General features: G+C 40.8%; 2 protein-coding genes across 5 annotated transcripts in view; both read right to left on the bottom strand.

The window, feature by feature from the left end:
- The window catches only part of THEMIS (thymocyte selection associated), an 88,436-nt gene extending 82,313 nt beyond the window's left edge, over positions 1-6,123 (bottom strand). Inside the window, 1 exon segment of the mRNA XM_040552920.1 lies at positions 5,685-6,123. Within this exon segment, the coding sequence (XP_040408854.1) occupies positions 5,685-5,775 (91 nt within the window). The 5' untranslated portion in view covers positions 5,776-6,123.
- Positions 6,124-22,365: 16,242 nt separating this feature from the next.
- PTPRK (protein tyrosine phosphatase receptor type K) overlaps positions 22,366-23,854 on the bottom strand; it is a 418,105-nt gene continuing 416,616 nt past the window's right edge. For all 4 annotated transcript variants that reach the window (XM_040551725.1, XM_040551724.1, XM_040551727.1 and 1 more), the window contains one exon: positions 22,366-23,823. In XM_040551725.1, coding sequence (XP_040407659.1) covers positions 23,770-23,823 — 54 coding nt within the window. In that variant the 3' untranslated portion in view covers positions 22,366-23,769. The remainder of the gene's footprint in view (positions 23,824-23,854) is intronic.

Genomic DNA, 23,854 nt, shown 5'->3' on the forward strand with positions numbered 1-23,854 from the left:
AGGGAAGAAACCCTTCCATTTTCACAGACAGATTTGGCTTCTATCTCTGCAAAAATGAAGCAAATCAGCAAGCACAAGCACTGTACCCCAAAGTAAGTTCTACAATTTCTCATGCAATTCTTCCTTTGACCCTTTCACTCAAATAAGACTCCACCCAGTAAAAACACAGGTCACTTTTATTGATCTTCCACCTCTAAGAAGTACAGCCCTGATTATCTTCATCAAAGCTGTTCAAAGTTGTCCATAATTTTTCCTCTGTTTAAACTGTGTGGGTTTTGTTGTTGTTTTGTTTTTGGTTTTGGTTGATTGGTTGGTTGCTTTTTGTTTTTTAGATACAAAGTGCCTTTATTAATCATGAAGAGGAAGCTTGCTTGGTTTATTCATGGATATTAAATACTACATATCCTAGTTTTCATTGACTCACTGGCTTCTTACACTAAGCCAGCAGGGTTTGTTTCCTCCAGGTTGCCTTAAAAGGATTAAAAATCATTCCATCCTACATGATTGTTTTCTAACTGTTAGTGTTGAGCATGATTTCTTGCACAAATAGGACTTGGGGCAGCCGAGATGATGTACAAGGATTCCTCTTTTGTCCAGTTTGCCTAGATGCAGTTCCAGGGTTAACAGGACTTTTTGTAATTGGTTGCAGTGCTCTGCTGATGGATGGCTGAACCCATGGTTCTCCTGCAAGGCTCACAGAAGCACGCTGTGGAAAGATGCTGCTTCCCAGTAACAGAAGCAGAAAGGGTGAAATTGAAACTGCAGAGACAGCGAACAGGCATGGATATGCAGACAGCAAAGGAGAGCCAAGAGTAACCATGAGCCTGAGCATGTTCATGGTCTTCATGGTTCACCAAAGAGGGTGTGTAAATGTAGCTGTTTGCATTCACCAAAGAAGGAACATGTCCCTGTAGGGTTTGTTTGGCATCACCCCTCGCAGCTGTCAAAAGAGCACCAAATGGTTGCCCAGGGCAGGGGGATGCACACCTGGCAATCTTGAGCATCTTTTAGACCTGCAAGGGCATCATCCACGGCTATGAATGTGACCCCACTGCTATCTCTTCCCACCACTTGCTCCCTGCACAGAGAGACCTGGAAATTTCCAGCCCCCCAGCAGTGGGAGCAGAGCGGAGCACTGCATTTGCAGTCTGCTGCTTCACTGCACCCCAGACCTGTGGAGGCTGCTGCCTTGAAGATCCCTTCTCCCCATAGAAAGAGCGTACAGCATAAACTTTCCCAATGAGTTTCATGGGTCCATCATAAAGAGACATTCTGGCACTGCAATTTAAGCAGCAGGTGCTGCTTTGGAGCAACTCAACTGTGTTGAGGAACTACCAAGTCTCCCCATACTGTAATAAATCCCAGTTCTTGGGGATAATCCCATAGCTAAGTGTGCTTTAGGGGAATAAAAAATACAGCATGGGATTTTTATTTAGATTGAGTAAAAACTGGGAATGCTGTGGGTACGGAACATGGCTAGTGGCAAGAAACACCAACAGAATAGGTGCCTCAAGCAATTCCACATCATTCACAATTAAAGTTTGACACTTTTTACTATCCTGCCACTAGTTAAATTAAGCCTGCAGAATATTAAATTCAATTACCCATAAAATAATTATATCAGTATTAAAACAGACATAATTTTTGCAACATAAAGATGCTCATACTTGCATGCTATCTGTAAAAATCAGTGGCCATACAATACTTAGCTCACTAAGCATCAATATTTACTAAAATGTTCAAAGAAAGATATTCAATCAATCAAATCAGTTTCCAATGGAGTTTCAGCAGTTTAATTTGTTAATAACATATTTTAATGAGCTATTAAATTGTCATGTACTTCAGACTGCACTGTAGTTCCTTTCTAATCAGTGCTGATTACTAAGATATTTGTACGTGACAAATTTGCTTTCATCTTATACTCAGCCTTCCTATTTCCCTCAGCAGTCCGGTTTCTGCAGAGGTGATATTATGACAAGGACAGTGAACTGCAGAGTCCCAAACAGCTGCCTCAAGAGGTATCCCTGGGGCTGGCAGAACCACGAGAATCCTCTCAGCTGTGTTTCTGTTTGCAGACCAGGGATGACAATAATTTTCCTACTTCTGTATGGCCCATTGAGTATGATGAATGAAAAGCACTTCAGAAGAAGTCAAGACTATTACTAAAAACCCATCTTCCTGACTTTGCATAGCGCCAGACAGTCGCAGAGAGTGACTGCAGGCTGGGACTCTGACCATACAGCCACACGCTGGTGGATAGAAAGGTCACGAAGAACATGGGAACTTGAGTCAGTCCCTCAAACCTTGACCTTCCAGCCAAAGGCAAGCTGGCTGGGGCTTCAGCTCACCCCAAAGTCCAGGTATGGCATGAAAAACATTGCAACTGCAGCTGCTCTCATACCACTAAGGTAAAACCTTACAGGAAACCCAACCCTCTGGTTCAAGCCAAGAACAGAAAAGGGAACTGTTGTGCAGAGAGGAGTCTATGTTGTAGCATTCATCACCAATCGCAAAATTTCAAAAGGCTGTAGTTTAGGGGTCTATACAGGCTTGTCCCTTTGCAGTTTTGGGAGCTACAGTTAAATAAATCACAATTCCATTAATATCAGCTGGGACATAATTTGTATAGGCCAATAGAGAAATTAATGGTAAAATGGGTGCATACAGCATGTTTCCAACATTCTCCACCTGGCGCTGTAGCATGTAGGCTTGCATCTAAAAGGAAAGACCTAGACTGCATTTGGTGTTACATGGTATGAAGAAAGGCAGAATGGAACTTTTTTTTCTTTTTTTTTTTTTTTTTTTTTAGGGCTGTTACCTTGTTCAAGGGCAATCAAATTCCCACTCTCTTGCCCCAGAGCAAGAGAGCCCATTGCAGCTTCTAATAAAAACACTTCACTGCATGGACAAAAATACACTGACCCTTACATTACAAAGATGTATAGCATTATGTTTTCCTTATGCTTCCAAAGGTACTGAAACTCTGTCAAGAGCAGTGAGGTAAATTTGCAAGTCATATATTTGTAATATCATTTAGACATAAATGCATTTTGTGCAAAATGTTGTGTCCAGATTGAGTAAATGAAGATTTTTCATCCCCACAGCACATCAGGGCACCACAGAAAACCAGAACATGAATTAAACTCCACTGTCTCCTTATCAGCTATGTGGCTACAACCAACCTTCATCGGCTGGCTGCTGCAGCTTTGATCTGACAGCTCTTAATGGATTTAGTAAATTGTTATTTATTCCATTTGCCAGTCTGTGTAACTGTTTAAACTCGCATTAAGAGACCGTGTAGTATGTTTGTTTGTTTGTTTTTCTGTTTGTTTCGCCTGTGGAGAACTTAGCATGTACATTTGTACAAGTTCTCACTATCTTAAATTCCTATGTCATGAAATTATTCACCCTTTGCTACTGACCAGTTTCAAACAATCCCAGCAGTGTAATGCTTTCAAAATACATCTTTTCCATTACTATCTACATGTAGTACTGAGAATGGTTTAAGATTCTTACAAAACCCAGCTCCATAGATCAGCTAATCCAGGTGGGAATCAGCTGACCAAGCTGACTGTAGCAGGTTGGCAGCTACTAAGATCAGGGCACGAATGCTCTGATTTGGTCCTTGGAACCATAGCAATAAACACATGTTGCTGTCAATAGGCGTGACATTACCGACACCATGATTGCTCGTGTAGTGCATGCACCAGTACGCATGTCAGTGGGGCACCTAGCCTGATGGTGGGGAGGCAGAGAGCCGAGATGAGGGGAAGCTACCGGGAGCAGAGGGCAGGAAGAGGAGGTGCTGCTGGCAGCTTAAGGAGCACCAGAGCAGCACGAGGCACATGCCACCTGCTCCCAGGCTGGGCAGCCCTTGTCTTAGAGCCAGTTGCCAGTTAAGAGCCTTTTCCTCACACATGAGAGAGCACTGCTACAGTGCGGGCTGTGGGCTGTGCCTCCACCGTTGCCTTCTCCTCGTGCCCCAGGGTCTACACAGCAAATGGAAGCCCGCACTGAAATACGCCCTGCTCAGAGGGTGTAGAGCTTTGCCACCCGCAACAGCAGAATGCAACTGGAGGGACCCAGAAACCTGCTGACAGCAGGGCTGCTGTATTTTTATTTTAGCGTTTTGTATCTATGTATGTACCTCACATTCTGTGTGTGTATACACACATATATACACATGTAAATTTGCATCTTGTATTTATATTACCTCTGCTTTCTAGGTGTATGGAGAGAGGCAAATATGGTGGCTACGCCAACTTAAAGATGTGATCTTTAAATTCATCACCTAGGTAGCAGCCTCCTCATCAAGATTTTCATTTGTTTCAAGCTGGAATCAAGTTCTTGGGCCATTTTACACAGTACAATTTGAAAAGGCCACAAGAGAGGGAAGATGGGAAAATCATATTTTCAAAAGTTTCTGGTAATTTTGGCCAAGTTCATCTCCTAGAATGCCTTTTTGCACATCAGCACTATTCACAGGCCCCGTGCAGTTTCCAAGCAGCCAGTTAGGGCAGTCAGGAGAACATGGCAGCCTACCATGCTTGAGGCTGAAGTGTGCCCTTCCTGTCCTCCCGCCTGCCCAAGGCCAGAAGGAAGGATCGCCCTACCAGCCCCAGCTCCAGGAGGGCAGCGCAGACTTTCCATGGCCACAGCTCCTCTTTCCTCCTACTATGGGACAGCACGGGGATTTTTAGAGTGATGTAAATGTAAATATTGTGGATCCTGAAGCTTGAGATCATATCGTAAAGCACCCTCTGTTTTATGTAGTGAGAGCCTAAGTTTACCCTCTTTCTCCCCTGGCTGCCAGGAATTTGTAAAATCGGCACGGTCCTGCTAAGACATTTATTTACATCAGGGCCTCACTTAATCCCTCTGCAAACCACTGATCTGCAGTGACAAGCAGGTAACCTACTTTTCCTAGACTGATACACAGGCTTGACATGGTGTTTTCACTGTCATTAAATGCAGTCTTATGCCCTGACCAAGTGTGGAACTTCTCCCTCCAGTGCAAGCCTCTTTACCATCCTTCCACTCTATTTTGTGTAAAAGCACAGCCCAGCAATAATAAAAACAGCATTAAAAACAAACAAAACAAACAAATAAACAAACAAAAACTAGTGCAGAAAAGCAGAGCAAAATATGGCCCCCGTGGTACTCCTATCTGGCTTATAACCATCCCTTCATATTGGCATGCAACTGAAGCACCCTCAAATGCAGCTCAGAACTTCAGGAAAATGCTTTTCCTTATTGTTCCTCACGGTCAGTTTCCGGACTGTTTCTTTACTTTGAAGACAGAGATTATCGCTCCATGCTAATGCCAGGACTAGCATTAATTGATTAACCTCCGCAAGGTGATTCGCCATTTCTGGACTGATGGCTCTGAGCCAGCGCAAGGCAAATTCATGACTCATTCCAGTACTATTTCCAGGATATGATGAGCACTAATGATTTCACCTCCCTCAAAGCCTGTTAGAAGACCAGATGCACACTATTCCAAAGACTCTTCCCAACAGCATCCTTACACTGCTTTATTCAAAGGCGGTGGAAAATTGGAGGGAAACTGCCAGGAGACAAGTCTGTCAGCATCCTCCCTCCAGCTCCATCCCCCACCCCTCCCAGGGAGGACCTGGTATCCAAGAAGGACTTGCAAGACCTTGCCAAAAGCACGCGCTGCTCACCTTGGAAATAGATGCCTGACTGGATTTGTAGGACCCTGGGAAGGGTTCTGGGGTCCAAAGAATGAATGAACTTCTCGAGGGTAGATGCCATGGTCCACTGCAAGGCAGCATGTGTGTCTGGCACCTAACAGCTGGGGAGAAGCTTTGGAGCATTCAAGGCTTGCAGCCCGGCTTGTGCTGCACCCCGAGAGCTGCGGGGCTCTGAGGAGGGGAGGAGCAGCACAGGGAGGTACTTCTGCTTCCTTGCCTCGCTGGCCGCTTCCTCCCACGGCTGCAGACGAGCGGGGTGAGGAGGGGGGGATGCCGAGCATGGGTACCTGGCCCCACCAAGAGGTGCAGGCACCGCTGTGGGGGCCAAACTTCGAAGTCGTCAGGGGCATCTGCCATAAAACTCCATCTCAGTGGTTACTGATTTGGTGCCTGGAAATACTGACCCCCACAGAAAGAGGACATCCAGCATCTTCCCTGCATAAAGTCATGAAAAGACATCATATTTGGGTGGGTTTGTTTGTTTTGTTGGAGCATGGCAAAATAACTTGGTGTTTGTTCTCTTCAAAACCACAAAGAACCTTTGAAGAGAAGAAATGAAACCATTTTGTTCTGATGCTTTTTGCTCCGTTAAGTATCGTAGCTGGATTTGAGATGTAAAAAGGGAGTACAAATAACTTTGACATGTAAATGGACATTAAAGCACAATGCTGTTATGCAAAATGGCCAAGGTGTTTTAATGTCATCAGTGACTTGTGGGGATTTGAATTTGAGATGCTGCAACTGGGAATGAATTTTTAGAGGCTTCTGCCCAGTACCTTGTGCAAATCTGACTGCACTGAGGGCAACACCCCAGCATTGGTCTCAGACCAGTTTGGAGCTTTATGGAGAGCTGTTACTGCAGCAGCACTCCTCAGAACATCAAGACTATGTAGCAAATAAGGGGTAGAATCAGATCACCAGGAAAGCTGAAATGCCTGATTTCATGCTCCCTCACACCACTCTTGCACTGCGCTGAGGTGTCAGAGAAAGCAGGAAGCATGATGTTATGACAAAATGGAAAGACAATAGTTTATTTAAAAAAAAAAATCTCTGTAGCTGCATTTCATGTATATGTAATAATTCACAGGAGACAATATAAGGTTCCTCATATTTAAAAAAAAAACAAAATGCTTAAAGTGGGTGCTCAGGTTTTTGAGGTGCAAGGCTGTGGCATTTGAAGAGTTTGTTAACTTGGTCTTAACAATTGTTGCTGCAGAGCATGTGAAAGAGGGTTTAGAAGCAGAGAGGCTGCGGTGCAGAGCTTGCTGTCACCAGTTGTTAACACTGCAGGTGCTGCAGGCAAGATGAGTAACAGAGCTTTGGGTCTAGGAGGTACAGGTGTTAGTAAAAACCAAGCTAGAAAGCTAGAGAATATGCACAGCCAACCACTCATCCACTTGTAACACACAGGAGTCCTCCCCCTCCCTCCCAACAATACACATGAAATTAATCAAACAGCACTGATCTGGGGAAATCACACACATTCTCAGTGGCAATCAAAAGGTTGACGATGAAAAGCTGATTTTTGCAGGGCCCAGAGCACCGAAATATGTCAGTAGTTTCAGTTATTTAGGTGGGACGTCTTTATAAGATTAAAAATTGTGTGTAACTCTGACTCAAAGCCAATTTTCTTAAGGTATCTGCTCTCAAGATTCTCAGGGATTGTGTCAGTGCCAGAATCTGGGCTTTACCTGTCCACATTGTTTTGGTCTATACATAAGGAGCCCCTAGGGCCATTTTTACTGTTCCTGAATACACTTGTATTTGGCTCTTCATTTTGCTAAGACTGCCAAGAACACCACCACAAAAAAAAAAAACAAAACATTTAACATGGACTGCAAACACACATAAAAATTAATAACTGGCTTCAAAACCAGTTGGTGCTAACAAAGCAAGTGTACAAACAGGAATGGATTTCGTGCAAGACAAACCAGCACAAAAACAGTTGTAGTCTGCCAAACCCAGCAGCCCAACAGCAGCAAGGCCGCTGCAGGTCCATGTCCCCAGGGCCAAGCAGCTGTATGTGTCCCCAGCAGGTCCGTAGACATACACACACACACACACACAGCACATCTATACATGAATACACCACCGGCCACAGAGGTAAAGACAGAAACCACAGCGCTCACAGAAGCCCCAACGGCCTCATCCTGGTCCCCTCTCTGTCTGATCTGGCTGATGGCGCATCAGTGGGAAATACTGACATACACTTGCAGTGCAGGAGCTGGGCTGGTCACTGGCCTTAGACCCTTGGTCTCCCAGCTGCTGGCAGCAGGGCAGGCGAGCAGCCCTGGAGGCTGCAGCCCTGGAGGCCACAACCCCATGCCAGCAGCTGGCCCAGGCCCCCTTATGAATGAGACCTAACCCTGAGGCATAGCCCCCTCGGTTGGTGACGTGCCCTCAAGAGCTTTTTCCCTTATCTCCTCCTGTGACGCCCTGAGGGGGTCTGGGCAGGACCTCTTTTCTCTGATGGGTTATTTGGGTTCCCGGCTGCCTCTCTTTTTCCTTCTGTGGGCAGCTGGACTGATGGCTTTCTTTCTTTGGGCCCTCAGAGGACTAACGGCTCTCCTGTAATGTGAGTGGAAATACCCTGAGCAGGGCACCTCTGGGGTTCCCCCACCCGCCATAGCTCCTCTCTGCTCCTTCGTGTGCACAGAAACCAGCTCTTTGTCCTGCAACATAACAAAACGGGAGGTGCCATGTATGTATGTTGTTCCGAAATTGCAATCCAAATCAGGAGTACTACCTACCACTCGTGCTATCAGAGGAATCTTGATTTCTGACAGCACCTAGAGTGGTAAAGGATCTGTTCTCCCTAATGCTCTGTGGGAGCTTTTTCCAGTCTGCTGTGCAATGCACAGTGCAGAGAAAAATCATTTGCCATCTCCAAAACATTCTTCATCCCAGAATGGAAGATTACCACATCATCATCATCATGTGCTCTTAAAAAGGCTGCTCTTAAAAAGGAATCATTTTGGGCAGGTTATCATGTAGAAGATTAAATACTCAGGAATATCTTAACTTGGAAAATTTTATTCTGCTTCATCCAAGTCTCAATACTGAAGATAAAAACAAGCTGGAGAAAAATACAGGTAAAATGTACTGAGTGGAGACAAAATCTGGGCCCATTTTTCCCATAGAAAGAACTGAGTCATAAACTTCTCCTTACCACATCTCCATCTCTGAGTTATTGCATTCTGCAGAAAGAGCTTATAGGGACCTCGTTGTTACCTGCATACTCTGGGAATCTGTAGGTAGCATTTGGTTTGGCCACTCCATCCTCGCAATTCCCCAGTGGGATATTCTTCCAGCATGCTGATGAACACTCGTTTGTTTTACTTCTTGATTTCCAGGAAGTCAATGCAATGTTTGAATTTTCTGAATAAAATCATTTCCGAATCCGTGAAGGTGTTTTTTTGTTTGTTTGTTTGTTTTTGTTTGTTTGTTTTTGTTTTTTTAAGCTCAGACCAATCTCCTGATAAATGCAGCCATTAGTTGAGCTGGTTGAAGGGAATCTCTAAAATGGTCCAGTAACTATGAAACCAGGCATCATGTCCACAGGAAGATATGCCCCACTTACTGAGTTTATAAACACAAAGGAAATGTATTTGCAATTTGAGTTGGCAGGGCTATAATTCCAAAGAGGCGGATGCTTTAGGGAAACTGGGAACAGCCAAGACCTGGAGGGCAGATGTGCGTGAGAGCTATATTGACTGGTTATGCTATCTTTTGAATCAAACTCAAGGTACTGCAGAAAGTTCAGTATGCTTACGTATTTATTCCAGTGCAAGGTAGAAACTCCACCTGTCTTTAAAAATAAAGTCAGACTAAACTGTAGGGAATTTTCCCTGACACAAGTGCATTGGGCTGTGAAATAATCTCCCAAGGGAACAAACGCACACTTGGGACATTTAGGCCTCAACTAAATACAGGACTAAAAGACACCATTAGGAACTGTTCTGATAAATACAGGGAAACAAGCCATCTATTCCTATAGGTGAGGATCAAGCTGCAGTGTTATCCTTCATTTACAGGAATCTGCTGGCTCGATAGCTAAGTGGGGTGAACAGTAATACACTGAAACTGCTCCAGAGGCAAACCCAGCATGAAAAGAAGCCACAGAGACTTCAGGAGCTGGCTTCTTCCTCCCCCCTGTCAGCAGCAGTTCTGGTAGGACCATTCAGGTTCCCTGCAGCCACCCCTAAGAAGCACCTGACTCTCAGCAGACAGCCAGGTCTTTTCGATGGCCCTTGTGACATACACTGGTGGTCTCAGTAGCTTCTTCATCACCTTACCTCATCTTACACAAAAAAATCCAGCCCGTACAGTAGTGTCCCTGGATTTGTCCCGGACAGAAAGGAACTAAATTCGCTGAAAATCTAACTGCCAATGGCGCATTACAATGTGATCTTTGTGTACAATTTTTTTTTTTTTTTTACTTCTTCTGTATGCATAGATTGATGGGCTAGTAAAACCAAAATGATCATAAATGAAACATTGAAGTCTTCCTTCCAAAGAAACACAGCTCTGATAGGCTAACATTTATGTAACATACTCCCACATCTGCAACAATTTCTTCTAATTTCACTTTAAAATGTAAAGCACTCATTGCATGGCATATTTCAATGACCAAAGATACGTATACATACATCTTTTAACATTCCCACTTCCACGTGCAGTCTCTGCACAAAGTCTCCATAGGATGAGTCAGTTTGGGTAGAAGACTTTTTAATTCTTCAGACAAAGGCATAGCAAGATCCTGCTGAAATTTGAAATAAAGATCTGTGTCAAAAAGCAAGGATGATTAACCACAGAAATGTATAGTATTTCACTATCAGTTGAAGCACATAGATAAAAATAAAATCTGCCCTTCTACAGATATTATCTTGCTCCGCTCCAAGCTGTTGGACTTGGTACAAAAATGACTGGGTGAAAAATCCTAACGCCTTCACAAAGCAGGCAGTCACCCCAATGAATTGAAATGGCTCCTGGCTTTAAAATCCTGGAACATTTTAATGCACTGTGATTGTATTGTGAACTTTCCTTTATGTTTTCAGGAACTACACTTTGGGTTCTTTGACATTTCTTTGCAGCTCGGCAAAGAGATCTTAGACGTGTTCTTCATATGAAATTTAAATGGCTTAGCAGGTGTGAACAAAAGCCTGTTAGTAAAAGCTCCTGAGCCCAGAGGGTTGTTTGCCAATGTTTGACTCCAGTGAACAGCCTATTGAAGAATTGGGATCCCCCAGTGCTTTTAAAAGTACTGAAGCACATGTACACACATTACATTTTGAAAAACAGTAAGTTTTTGGCTGACTGTTTTTATGGACTGAACAATAATAACCTGTGGGTATTTTCTACATTTTATTGAGCGATTCTGTACCTACTGGAGCCAGAAAGGTCTCTCCATTGATTTTAATACGGGTTAGCACAGATTCTTAATAAGGAAGCGTTATGGCTTTCAGTTGGTTGTGGCTTCCCATAGAAACACCTTGCTGATAATACTATTTTAAGTTACAGTCTTGCAAAGAATATTAACATCCATTTTTTCAAAGTTTCTTCAACAAAGAGAAATTGTTTTGTATACATCCGTGAACTATAGGAAATATATCTCCAGAACTCTCTCTCCATCTGTAGGTAAGTGTTTTTAGCACCATGGTCTTACTACGTTAAATGTTCTAGCACTACGCATGAATTTGACACTCAAAACCCTGAAAGGTTCAAGTGATACATAAGCAGGCAGCACTACAAATGTACTGTACAACCACACAAAGAAGGATGTGATCCGAGATTTGTAACCTCTGCACTTCTGTGGACTCAAAATCTAAAGCCAAACATTGCCCCATTGACAGGCAGGTATTAATTAATGCTAACTTCCTTTATACAAATGTTAAGAGGGTTAATTTGTAAGTGTTCATAAATTACACTGAAGATAAAGCAGACTGCAGGTGTTTAGTACAATAGGAGTTCCAACACAAAGAGGAACCTGTCAAAATGGATAATGTTTACACAAAATGGGCCATACAGGTGACTTCCAATTAGTGTTACTACTTTTTAGTTAACAATGCAGCATGTAAGCTCAGTATTCCCATGGGAATATTCATATGTCTATACAGGGCATCACAATGTAAAAAAACTATTAAAAAACCTGATCCTCAGTATCCCAATAATCCTAAAGCAAATATTTAGCATTTTTGGCCTCTATCTTCCATTTTCTCTCCCTCTTATAACTAAAAAACAAAGAAAAGAATGAATAAAAACACAAAAGACAAACAACAACAAAGCCTAGGTAAAAAGAAATATCAAAGCCACATATCTTTGCAGATTTCATTAAATATCTGTTTTCTGTGGATTGCTGGTTCAGGGAGGGAGAGGGCAGAAGAGAAAGGAAGGGAGGGATCTAAAAAAGAAAGACATTATTTTTAGGGAAAAGTACAAGTCCATTAAAGATTTACTTTGGGAGGAAAAATTACTTGAGATATCTTCAAATTACAAAAAGTGTTTTGAAATATGTTTGGCTTATCGTCAATGTATTTTTGACAGCTGGAGACATGTTGGAGAAATTTTTTGCATTAATTTTAAATATCACTCTCTCCCTTTGTGATTCCTTCAGTGGGGTATGCTGTAATCTATTTTTAAAGAGGCAACATAGGTTTCTAGATGCCATTAAAGGAATCCAAAATAATTTTTTGCACCCTGCCACTGTTCAAAGAAAAGGACACTGCATTCATTTAAATATATTTGTGAAAGATTGATTCCCCCAATGGAATTTACACATCTACTTTCACTAATTATTCCTGAAGTTTCAACTATCAACTGACAATTTTCTACAGACGGGAAGCAAAACAGTTTGACTCTTCCTGACAGCAAAGAGCTTAGCAGAACTAGAATGAAAACTGGCATCTCACACTCCTTACCTCTCTAATGTCTACAATACAGGAAGAAAGAGTGCTAACAACCCCTTTTTATGTGAGCATTGGAACCCAGAGTTTAGTCTACACAGTCAGGAAAAGAAAGCAGAAAAACATGTATTTTAATAATGGTTACCTAGAATTTTTTTGTCATCCTTAATATTTATCTTAAATGACATTCTTGTTGTCTGACTTTCAAATTAATGATAAAGTGGTGGCACTGAATATGTTCGCCTGTTTTTATTGGAACTGAAATATCAGCTGCCATTCTAAAATGTTACAAAAACAAGCATTTCTCTATCTCCCCCCCCCCCCCCCCCCCCCCCCCCCCCCCCCCCCCCCCCCCCCGTTTTTTTTTTCTCTTTACCACTAATAGGAACCTTCTTAGAGAAGGTACACAGAAAGACACAGTCTGTCAAGCACACGATGTTATTGGCCTGATTTTGGAAACAGCTTTGGAAAGTTGGAGAACAATCTTAATTGCAATTACTTCCGCTCTGTTTATGATGTTGAGTCTAAAAGCAAATTGTTTCTGCAGCAAAATTGGGTGTTCATCAAAGAATCAAGGCTGCATATAAAATGCAGTTAACACTTGCCAACATATCAGTTGAATTGATTCTGATTTCCTACTGTTTTCAAGGCATTGATATTACCCTGCTGCAAGGCATTTTGGCTATCAATATTTTACAATAGGAAAGCTTAGTTGCATTTGCTGCTTAACTAGTCTGCACCAATGGCCTTGTTCCAGGTGAACCTTGCTCTTTCTTAAGAAGAAGCTGTCCAAAGGTTTCATTAATTGGTGGACGTATTTCACTTTGTTGTGTTGTGTTTTTGTTGTTGTTGCTGTTTGTCTTTTGAAATATATAGGAGAATGGAACATAGACGAAGGCATTTGAAAAAGTCCAAGAAAGCTGTGGGTGAACTAAGATCTGTAATAAAGAAAGTCTAAAGGGTGATTTTATTGGAAGAGGTAGCCAGACTCCCGGGCTGGCACCTGGCAGAGTTTCAGCCCATGGGAGAAGAGAGGACCCAGGGAGTTTTCCGTCTGCCCTCACTGCTCCTCAACCCTGGGGACAGCAGGGCTGGACACCAGGACATGCCTTTATTTTCTTAAACACAGAGACACAACTAGTGTCCTCTTGTGTTGTTTGTGTCATTTTTTGTTGTTGTTGTTGTTTTGTTTTTTACTTACCAATTACAAAGAATTCTGGTTTCAGGTATGGGTTATAGAGCAATTAAATAGATAATGTTTTTTAAAGGAATAGAGAATAAGGTACACCATCTGGACATTAAAATAATAATAAAAAAAAATGGGTCCAACGTAAGCTACATTTGTTCATTTGCTTCACATTAAGCACAGCACTCCCCTCTTTTCCTCTTACAGATCTATTTTTCCCATCCCAAGAACAGAGTGTTGTCTTCTCCACTGTGCCTGGTACCATTAACATAAACAGAGACATCACCAAAAGCACCTTAATGTCCTCAGGGATGGCATACACCCCATCCTCTACCTCACACAAAAGGTAAACACACTACTTTTAATGGCTGCTGGCCAGTTTTTCCAGTGCTACCTAATCCTTTACCGTCTTTGTGTCACACACTACAATAAACAGGGAGATCACTAACAGCACACAGAACACTTTTCCACTGTGAAAAGCTAAGCTTTTAGAGCTGGAAAAAAAATGCATTTCCTTTTTGAATTGGTCACTGAGCCTGTCTTTCTAGTCGTGGAGGAGGAAAGGGTACAGGGACTCTTCTCCAAATTAACCTGTAAAAAGACTGCCTTTTTTTTTTTTTTTTTCTTCTTCAAGAATGCATAGGTAGTATTTATTCTAACTTTTCTAGAAGATTTTCTCCAACTTCTCTCATGTTTTAGCACTTTCCTATTAAAATACTCAGTCCGGAAGCTTCACCATGTGTTTTCTTACCTGTCTTGTCTGCCTTTCCAACACTAAACAAATCTCATTACTTCTCATCTAGAGTGGTAGCTTACCAAGTAGCATACACTGCATCCATCTCCAGGCAGCCTTGCAACATGGAACATATGCTACAATCCAGCCAAGGCCCTTTTACCTCATACTTCTCCACAAATTTCACTTAAATTATCTAAGATTTCAAACAGTCTGTAAGGAAATGTCCTGGGGCTCTCACTTTGGACTTTAAGTCTTTCTGCCAGCCTTTCATCTAGTTTTCAGTTTGTTGCATATACATTTCTTTGACATCCAAGAGCATTTGTGACCCTTGGGCGTCTCCTTCAATGTGTTCCGAGCACATGTTCTCCTGGGTGAAACATACAGCACAGCAGTTGGACCCATCTCCTTACTTCTCCTCACCATAATGCTAGAGACGCCAAGCCAGGGGGTGCTGAGAGCCTGTAGGGCAATACAGCATCCTGGACCTTCTGGTGCTGACCACATTGCGAGCTCTAACAAACAGCCGGCATAAGCAGATAGATAGATTCATTTTGAAAAATGAAAGACTACAGCTCCCTTCACATCTCTCTGAGGAATGTATTTATAAATGTTCTTATAGCATTATGTCAACAAATTAATTCAAACAGACTTCCTGTGGCTGGAGGATGAAATCTGAAATCTGGAAAGCTATCATCTACACCAAAGTCCATCTTACGAACAACATATTTTACTCATTTCTCTTTCTGCATTCTGTTCTCTGCTCACCTACAAAATCTACCAACACAGTACGGCCATAGACAAGCTGGTCAAGGAAAATCTAATATATAATATAAGAAAAAGTACTTAAAAAGGCAGAAAAGAAGGCATCCAATCCAAACACTCAAACTCTCTGTGGAAGAGAGAATAAAATAAAATCAATGCAAGCAGAGTTACAGCAAAAGCCAGGCCAAAGGTTGAACAAATACACCTGAGAAAATTTGCTGATTCCTTTTTTTAACACAGATTTGAGGATTCTGTACAGCTTCCTGAAACTAGCAGGTAATCAGATCCCCTTGTTCATCCAAGCCTGCCCTACCATAGGCACTCATCAGTATGTCACACCCTGGGGTCATCCTCTCTCCTTGCTCGGACAGTAGTGAAAAGAGCAATCAACTTAAGAGACACTTGCAAGGGAGGGTGCCTCACCTCATTTTGGACAGTTGTGGTCTTCCCAGACCACTGCATTTCTGAATTCTGTCCAAGGACCCTGTTTTTTAACTCAGTGCTATGGCAAAAAGATTAGAGCACACCTCTCCTCTCCCATGTGAACACCAGCTAAAGTAACGTTACTGGAAGCTGAGTGTGTGGAAATTGACTTTTACCACAATCCCTTCACTGGTTAATGTTTATTTCAAATTCACATAACTTCAGCACATTTCAGCCACTGCCACGAGAGAAAAGTTGACTGTACAATGCAGACCAGAGTGCATGCGGCCAGATATTCATATTTCCCGTCCCTTAACCTAGGATTTTTAATCAATTTAACCAACCCCTCCCATACATTTCTGGGTTAATTGTTTTCTTCAAATCAAACACACCTAAGCACATCACTAACCAAACCTTTTCCTGTGCAGCTTCACATTGCTTTTAAGGCTCACAGACCATTAAAGATTTGGAAAAGAGAAGGCTTTTCCACTGCCTCTCTATTCAAACAGCACTCAAAGGAACAAAAGAGCAGTTGCAGTTGTCCCACTTTGTCATTAAGTTCTTGTTATCGTGCTTAACACACTCACCAGACTCTAAATGACAAACAGCAAGAAGCGTGCTTTCAGAGGTGCCAAATGATCTTGCCTAATATAAGAGCATGGGGGTGTTTTATGTCCAGCTATTTACTGTTAATTTGAAACTACTTGAAATCTTTTCTGCTGAAAAATTGAAATGCATTGTGGAGGGAATGCTATGTCCCATCCCTGCCTGCTTAGCTTTGGCTTGTGTTAAGAGGTAAATATAAAGAAAGAGCAGAAGAGGAAAAAACATCAGAGAAAACAAAAAGCGGAGAAACAAAATTAAGCAAAGTATATTTTCAAATAGGCAGTATCCAGTTACTGGATCCTAGTCATGTACTAAAACCACTGAAGGAAGAGCAAAACCAACTAGGTATGGGAAGTTATACGTAGAGTCTAGTTTGAACAACACAAAGTCTTGAAAAGAGATGAGTATCTGTCCTCCTCCTCCTTAAATGTTCGTGTGGCTTTGACGATTACAAAATAGACACCTCCTTGGAAAACTCACGGTAAAGAGCAAGCGCAGCACATCATGATACTGAGATGAGTCTTTGCATGACCAAGTAGGTGTTACTTAAAGACCTAATAGTGAAGATACAGAAAACACAGGATTGTATGTCTATATTATCAAGTAATTGTCAGGTTTTATTCTCTTCCCAGGGCCATCTGCTTCTTCAGTTTTTACTTTGGTGTGCTGGACTGTAAACACAGATAAACAACTTGCAGGGGCATGTGGCCCTCCTGCACTCAAATTTTGCTATTTTCCCCAGACACTAAGTGGTGTAGGACTCTGAAGCTATTTCATTTATGAAACTGGCTTCTGTTTCCAAGACACTCAGAATTCCTCTCATCTTTGAAACCTTCCTTTACAGTGAGTGGCTCCCCTGAGGCCATAGTCAAGCAGCTGTCTCTCAGCAAGCTCTCCCCAAATGCCTTCCCTCTCACCCACAGTTTCTAATTCTGTTTTTCTCAGTATAAATTTTCTTTTTCAAAGAAAGGAAAAACAAAACCAAGCTATAATTACATTAAGAAATGAGAATCGGAAACATGCCTGAGAAGTCACATTTGGGTCTTGATTAAGAGGGGAGAAGGGGATGAGAAATCACGTGCTTGAGCTATAACTTACTGTCAAATTTACTTTACTTCTCATCTGTTGCTTGCCCTCAAAACTAAGATAAAAAATATCTGAATGAAAATTCCTCAGCTTCACAAAAATGTTCTCTTCTTTTTCTTGATCTATGATGACAACAATGGTATCACAAAAATTGCACCTTGTGGGCTTTAAGGCACTCAGCTGTCTGAGTCCAGACACCAAACGGAGGTTATTGGTAACAAAATGAGGTGTGCAAAATAATCTCCAAGCCTTTTGCCTTTACTAAGCCTGTTTTGGGGGAAATTTTTTTCTTTAATGACATGTACTCCTTCCTATCTCTCCTTTCTTGAAGGAGATGCTCACATGAACTGCCCATTTCTTTTCTTGCTACTGTCCCTTACTCAATATCTTTCATCCTCAGTGGCCTGAGCCATTTGTTCAACCTTGCTTGATTATAGGCACAACATACACTCAACATTTGAAACTTTTTCACTGACTGGGGAGTTCTTTTTTTTCTTTCTTTCTTTTTTTTTTTCTTTCTTCCATCTATTTCATAAGTAAACTTCTGGGGAAGCCCCCGTTTGGTCTAGATTTTTATACCCTCCATCCTGCCTTTACTTACATCTGAAACAAGTACTTCATATGCTGTTGCTCAAATAACCAGAGAACAAGATTCCTATCCACGTGCAGATCCCAGACAGTTCACTGTTTTTTCTCTTTCTCTTGCACAAAGATTAAAAAACTCTTATGAAAAAGCAAAACGATTATTCCTGGGGCCTCTGCACATTGCAGTTCCTCCCTGAATGCACTAAGGAATCTATCATATCTGTACATGCTCCCTTTATCCCATACACCAACAGTTTACTTGTATTCAAGGACAGAGACTGCTATAGCCTGTGACTCTGACTACTTAAAGGACTAACATCCTATAAAGGGTCTACATTAAGCAAGGCTATTATTTGAAGTAAACAAGTACCTGAAAGGAAGGCATGCTGAAATAGAAACAAAGCCTGCACTTCTTCCCTCTTTAAATTTTTTTTTTTAAAGAAAATTTTAAAAGCCTTTGCCACAGACAAAACCACACGGCTGTTTTCTCACAGCTGTAATTACAGCTCACTGTCACACTAGCTGAACCAGCTCATCTTGCTGGAGGAGAAATATTAGATGAACCTATACTATCCCTGGTGCTTTTATGCTCCATTTTTATCCTCATCCCTGAAGTTGTCTGACCCGTGGGAAGTACTGCTCAAACACTGCCGTATTTCTTAATGCAAGCTAAGCTGGAAACCTTGATCATTTCCAAAGATGAAACTAAGCAGCAACCTATTTAACAGTTTAAACTGCATCAAGTGAAGCTTCAATGATACAATTTTGTGCAACAGAAAAGATTGCAGCACTGCCACAGCTTCCTAAGTCTATGATTTCTACCTAACTCAAAATGAATGCATACACCCCTTCAGCAGGTGGTTTCAAGAGTTTTCAGTAAATAGAGGCAATTTTGTATTTCTATTCTGTATCATCAGCAAGTCTCGTAACAACTTCATCCTGAAACTGGGGAAAAAGGCTAGAGCACCAGATTATGTCCTACAGATAGTTCAGAGTGTTGGTCCGGATGGGCTATCTACTTATTGTGCCTGATCATGGATACAGCCAATGGATCAGAAATGCTAATGAAACATGACTAGTAAGACTTACGTCCTTGACTGTAAATGAACTGGGATTTCACCTGTTGGGACTGAAGTCCACAAGCACAATTTCTAGCACAACAAACATCTTTCAAAACTTTTCTGAAACTTCTCATAGTTTGTCCTTATGTCTGCTACAGAAAACAACTCAATCTGGTTATCTCGGGAGAGAAACTCTAAAAGTACTATAATCTCCAGTTTCATGTTTGCTGTTGGAGCGCAAAAAGACAGTAACTTTCCTCAACATTTCGGGACTCAGCTGAATACTGTGTCATTTCAGTTACTGTTAGACAAGCAATCAGATACAGAAAAGACAGAGTTTTCCATCGTGAAATGGAAAGAGCTCACATTGCTTTGCACCTGGCAGAAAAATATGCACATCTTATCACAATCTGGAGGTACCGTGTTTTGCCAGATGACATTTCATGCTGATTACCAAAAAAGCTCCAGAATACTCTAAAGCTTGGAAAAAAAAAAAAAAAGAAAGAAAGAAAAAAAAAAGTTTGGTTCCAGGTTCAGAAGAGGTGTTTCATTGCTGTTCCTTTAATGTAGGTTTATTATTTTTTTTTCTGCTTACTTAGTGGGTTTGTGAATCTCTGAACATATGGGGTTTTCAAATTTATCTTGATATAATTCATGAAGTCAGAACTATTTTCTGATCCAGATGGAAGCTAGAAAGGGTTACAAAAGTCTATTGAAATCAAGCTTTTGCATCTCAACAAGGCACAAAACCACCTGTTCTTTGCTGGCCAAGCCACAGTTAATAACCATTATTACTAGGTAAGCATCCTTTTGCGCTTGTCATCATACATGTCAATATCTGCATAAATTAGGAATCTAAACCCTAGAGCAGGGAAATAACTAATTTCTGAGAAAAGTTGGGCAAACTAATGCGTATGCCTGTCAACCACCACCATTTTACATTATTCTTTTACTTCAGTTTGAAGAAAAAAACATCCAGCAAGCTTAAAATAATTCAGAAACACTCCTATATTGTAAGCACCTCAAATTTTGTTGGAACTGAGCCTTTAGTTAAATAATAATAGTAATAAAGAAAAGGTTTTGCTGCATTTAGCTGAGGGGAAACTTACAGGACTAAACCTCTGCATATTCTTGAAAGTCAACCTCAGTATATAGAAGCTGGTGCAAACAATTATTCAAGTCCAAAAGGTAAAGACAGAAGTGAATATTCACAGATATCCTTGACTATCCTGGCTCTGCTGAGGTTACAAGACCTTTGTCTGTTTAACAAAGGAAGAGCACCAGCAATAAACCACCACAAAAGCTCCTTTGTGAGATTAGGATCACTTAACTCAATTCAGACCTCTACGTGACACAGGAAAGTACAGCAGAAAATGAGTTACTTTTCTTTTCAGTACAGAGCAGGGCACTATAAAAGCAGCTTTTACATTTATTTCAAGATCTCAGGGTTTCTTCTGACACAGCAGCAGAATGAAGCTTTAAAAAGGCCCTTTATATTGTCATTTGTCAGTCCAGGTGGCCTGGCCATGCAATGAGTCTGCAACATTTTTTCTCAGGCTTCCCCTTTCTTGTCCTTTAACATTTCAATTCACTTTGGAGGCTCAATGACATAGCACTTGCTTACCATTGCTTTCATCGTTGGCTTTATTAGACCTTAGATTTTGGAAATTGTTAACCCATTTGAAATAGCAGACTCCTGCAGTAGCTTTTACTTTATTTTTCTAAGAAATATTATGTTTCTTAATGTAGTATCTTGGGCAAGGCAAAGACTTACCATAAACAAAATAATTCTATGATCCAAGTGAGCTCTTGAATGAAATAAATTGCAGTAACTGCTTGTATACACTGAGCATACTAGCTTCAAACTTATGCCTGTGACAGTTATCCAGAAAGGCACAATCCCTTTCAATACTGTATTTTCTTGATGACAGCATTTACCCAGAAAGTAGGAAATATAAATGCTAGGATCTCCTCAACCATCTGGAGACCGATCTTTCAGTACCTTGATAAATGCTCAGCAACTGGGTCCCTTCACAACTGCTTCTGCTGGAGCTGGGTCACTATGAACAGGAAAGGCAGATTCAGAAGGCTAAAAAAGTAAAAAAATCTCTCTCATGCTGATGTTCAAGAGCTTTAGTTTTAGCTGACATCAGTCTCCACAACAGGAATATCACTGTTTTAGACACATCCATGTATGTAAGGTGCTTGAGGCCTGATATGCTCCTTCAGTGTTGGATGCTACAATCTGCTTAGTTAGGGAAAATCCAAATAATTTAAACACATCCCTAAGCTATGTCTTTGGTTAGTGTTCTAAAGAAAATGAACCAAAGCCATAGAAGTGGCAATCAGCACTTCTTCCACTAGCAACTATGGAGACTAGGACACTCAAGTCATTATTTCTCAGTTTTACAGCAAGGAATACCTGCTTGCACAGAACAATCATGTTTTTGGCAACTTGTACACTCCTTTTTTCTTCTCATTGTGACGTTAGATCTCATTTAACCTTATTTCAAATTTGAATCACCTCTAATTCCTCCACAGATGAAGTCTTTTGTACCTCTTCTTTCTACTCTGACTTGATGCCCATTTGCTCACTGCTTACTGCTTATGTTCATCTTGTCTTCATTTCATGCAGCTGAGGAAAGCAGAGCGTAAGTGCCTCACAGGATGTAGCCACTTGGCCATATCTGTGCTAATACTTTGGCAAGAGCGGAGCCAACAGCAAGATTTTGATCAGTCTTGAAACCTGTGGGTTGCTCCATGGCAAAAGCCACTGACACATTGTCATACTGCTGCTGGTGGCTTTCATAGAATCATGGAACGTCTTGGGTTGGGAGGAACCTTAAAGACCATCCGGTTCCAACCCCCTGCCATGGGCAGGGACACCTCCTGCTTCAAGACCAGGTTGCCCAAAGCCCTATCCAGCCTGGCCTTGAACACCTGCAGGCCACTGTGCAAGAAAAGAAAATGTCTTCTTCTAAGATCTGGAAGAGGTGGTTATGTAAGCAATACAGATGGGGGCACTGAAAAAAAAAAAGTGAGAAGCAGAATTTCTTTAAACATTTCCCCACCACTTATAGTTTTAGAAGGCTAATTCCATGTGCCTGAAGAAAGAAAGAAACTTAATGCACTTGTTTTCATACATGTGATATGGAGTGTTTTTAAATATTCCCTGAAATTCTGAAGTGAAAAATAGTACAATTTTCTTTTAAGATCTTCCGTATACAAATGTATCAGTCTATGGGCAAAAATTAATCCTTAACAAGGACAGTGAGAGGTTGTCAGAATAGGAAATCATATAAAATAATCTTTAAATAAAAGTTTAATTCACTCTTACTTTACAGAATTTTTATAAGCACCTTATCATTTTACTGTCAGTTCTAAAAAAGACCAAAAAGAGACTGGAATGATTTTAGTTGGCAAAATATAGGAAACCTTGTGAACAAATGGATACAAGCTAAGCAAAAGCACAGTAATATTTTGTACACCACAACTATAATCAGAATCTGGCATTGGTTTATTCAAATTTTGCTTTCTTGGAAGCAAAGCTTACATGTTCGTAAACATCAAAATAAACATTGCTTAATTTTACAATTTGCTAAACAAATACTTTTCACCCCAAAGGGCAAGTGTAGAGCCATCTATTTGCCTGGCAGTTCTCCTGTTGATCTGTGCTTCAATATTTTTCAAACAATCAAATCCCTTAAAATTCTAATGGTGCTTAAAAATTTCTTCCAATGCTGTGCAAGTCATAGGCAAGGCCATTTTGATTTGTACCCTTCCTTATATTGTTTTTGATCAGTATTTAACTAATGCAAATGTGAAAAACTATACATTTTCAGCAAAATGTTCTGATTTTGGTCCTCCAGTAAAAGACCTTCTGTAACTGTTTACACGGATTTGAATCACAAGCATGTACACAACAAAACCACTATACCAATGTTTCTTGGTCTATGCATAAAAAGTATGTCTTCTACTTACACTAAAACATACAAAAAAATAAACTACAAAAATTGTTTACACTTGATTTCAGCAAAAAAAAAACACCTTTCTTCAAGAAAAATGATTCTTCTTTTTTCAGCCATCAAAAAAGGAATGCGAGTAAACAATAAATACATGTGCTTTCTCCATATAGACATATTTACACTTGAGTCTTTGGCTTATGTTTAAGTTTCTTTATAAAGATCTTTATGTGATCCAGCCATCATTGCACATTAAAACAAAATAAGCCAGTTTTTTTTTAAACTATATATAATATATATATGCAACACTTGAAACGTATAAAGAATGAATCTTACTATCAATCTGCACTGTTATTGTACTTTAACAATGTATCAAATGAAAAAAAAAGGAAAATTAATACCATATAGGAAATATCGATACATGCAACAGATGGTCGCTCTACTGTAATTGAGAGACGGCTGCATATACAAACACTGGAAAGTCCTAATTTGCGCAAATCTCTTCTGACTCTGGTTTTCATTAAATAGTATTTATGTGGCACTAAATGTTGATACTGTATACAAGCATAGAAACGGATTGAGATCTTTTATTAAGATACACAACTTCATAAGAAAAATACTTTGCATTTAAAATTTAACCCCCCCTCCCCCTTCCCCTAAAATCTTTCTTCACAGGATCAAGAACTGTTGTCAAAACAGCTTATTGAGATTCATATATTTGGTGAACTTTGTCACATCCATTCCAACTAAGAGGATTCCAGGTACTCCAGTGCAATGTCGTAGCAGAAGCGATATTGCTCCTTTAAAGGGAAGAGAAAAAATATCAGAGAA

This window comes from Cygnus olor, chromosome 3, assembly GCF_009769625.2.
Source record: "Cygnus olor isolate bCygOlo1 chromosome 3, bCygOlo1.pri.v2, whole genome shotgun sequence".
NCBI lineage: Eukaryota > Metazoa > Chordata > Aves > Anseriformes > Anatidae > Cygnus > Cygnus olor.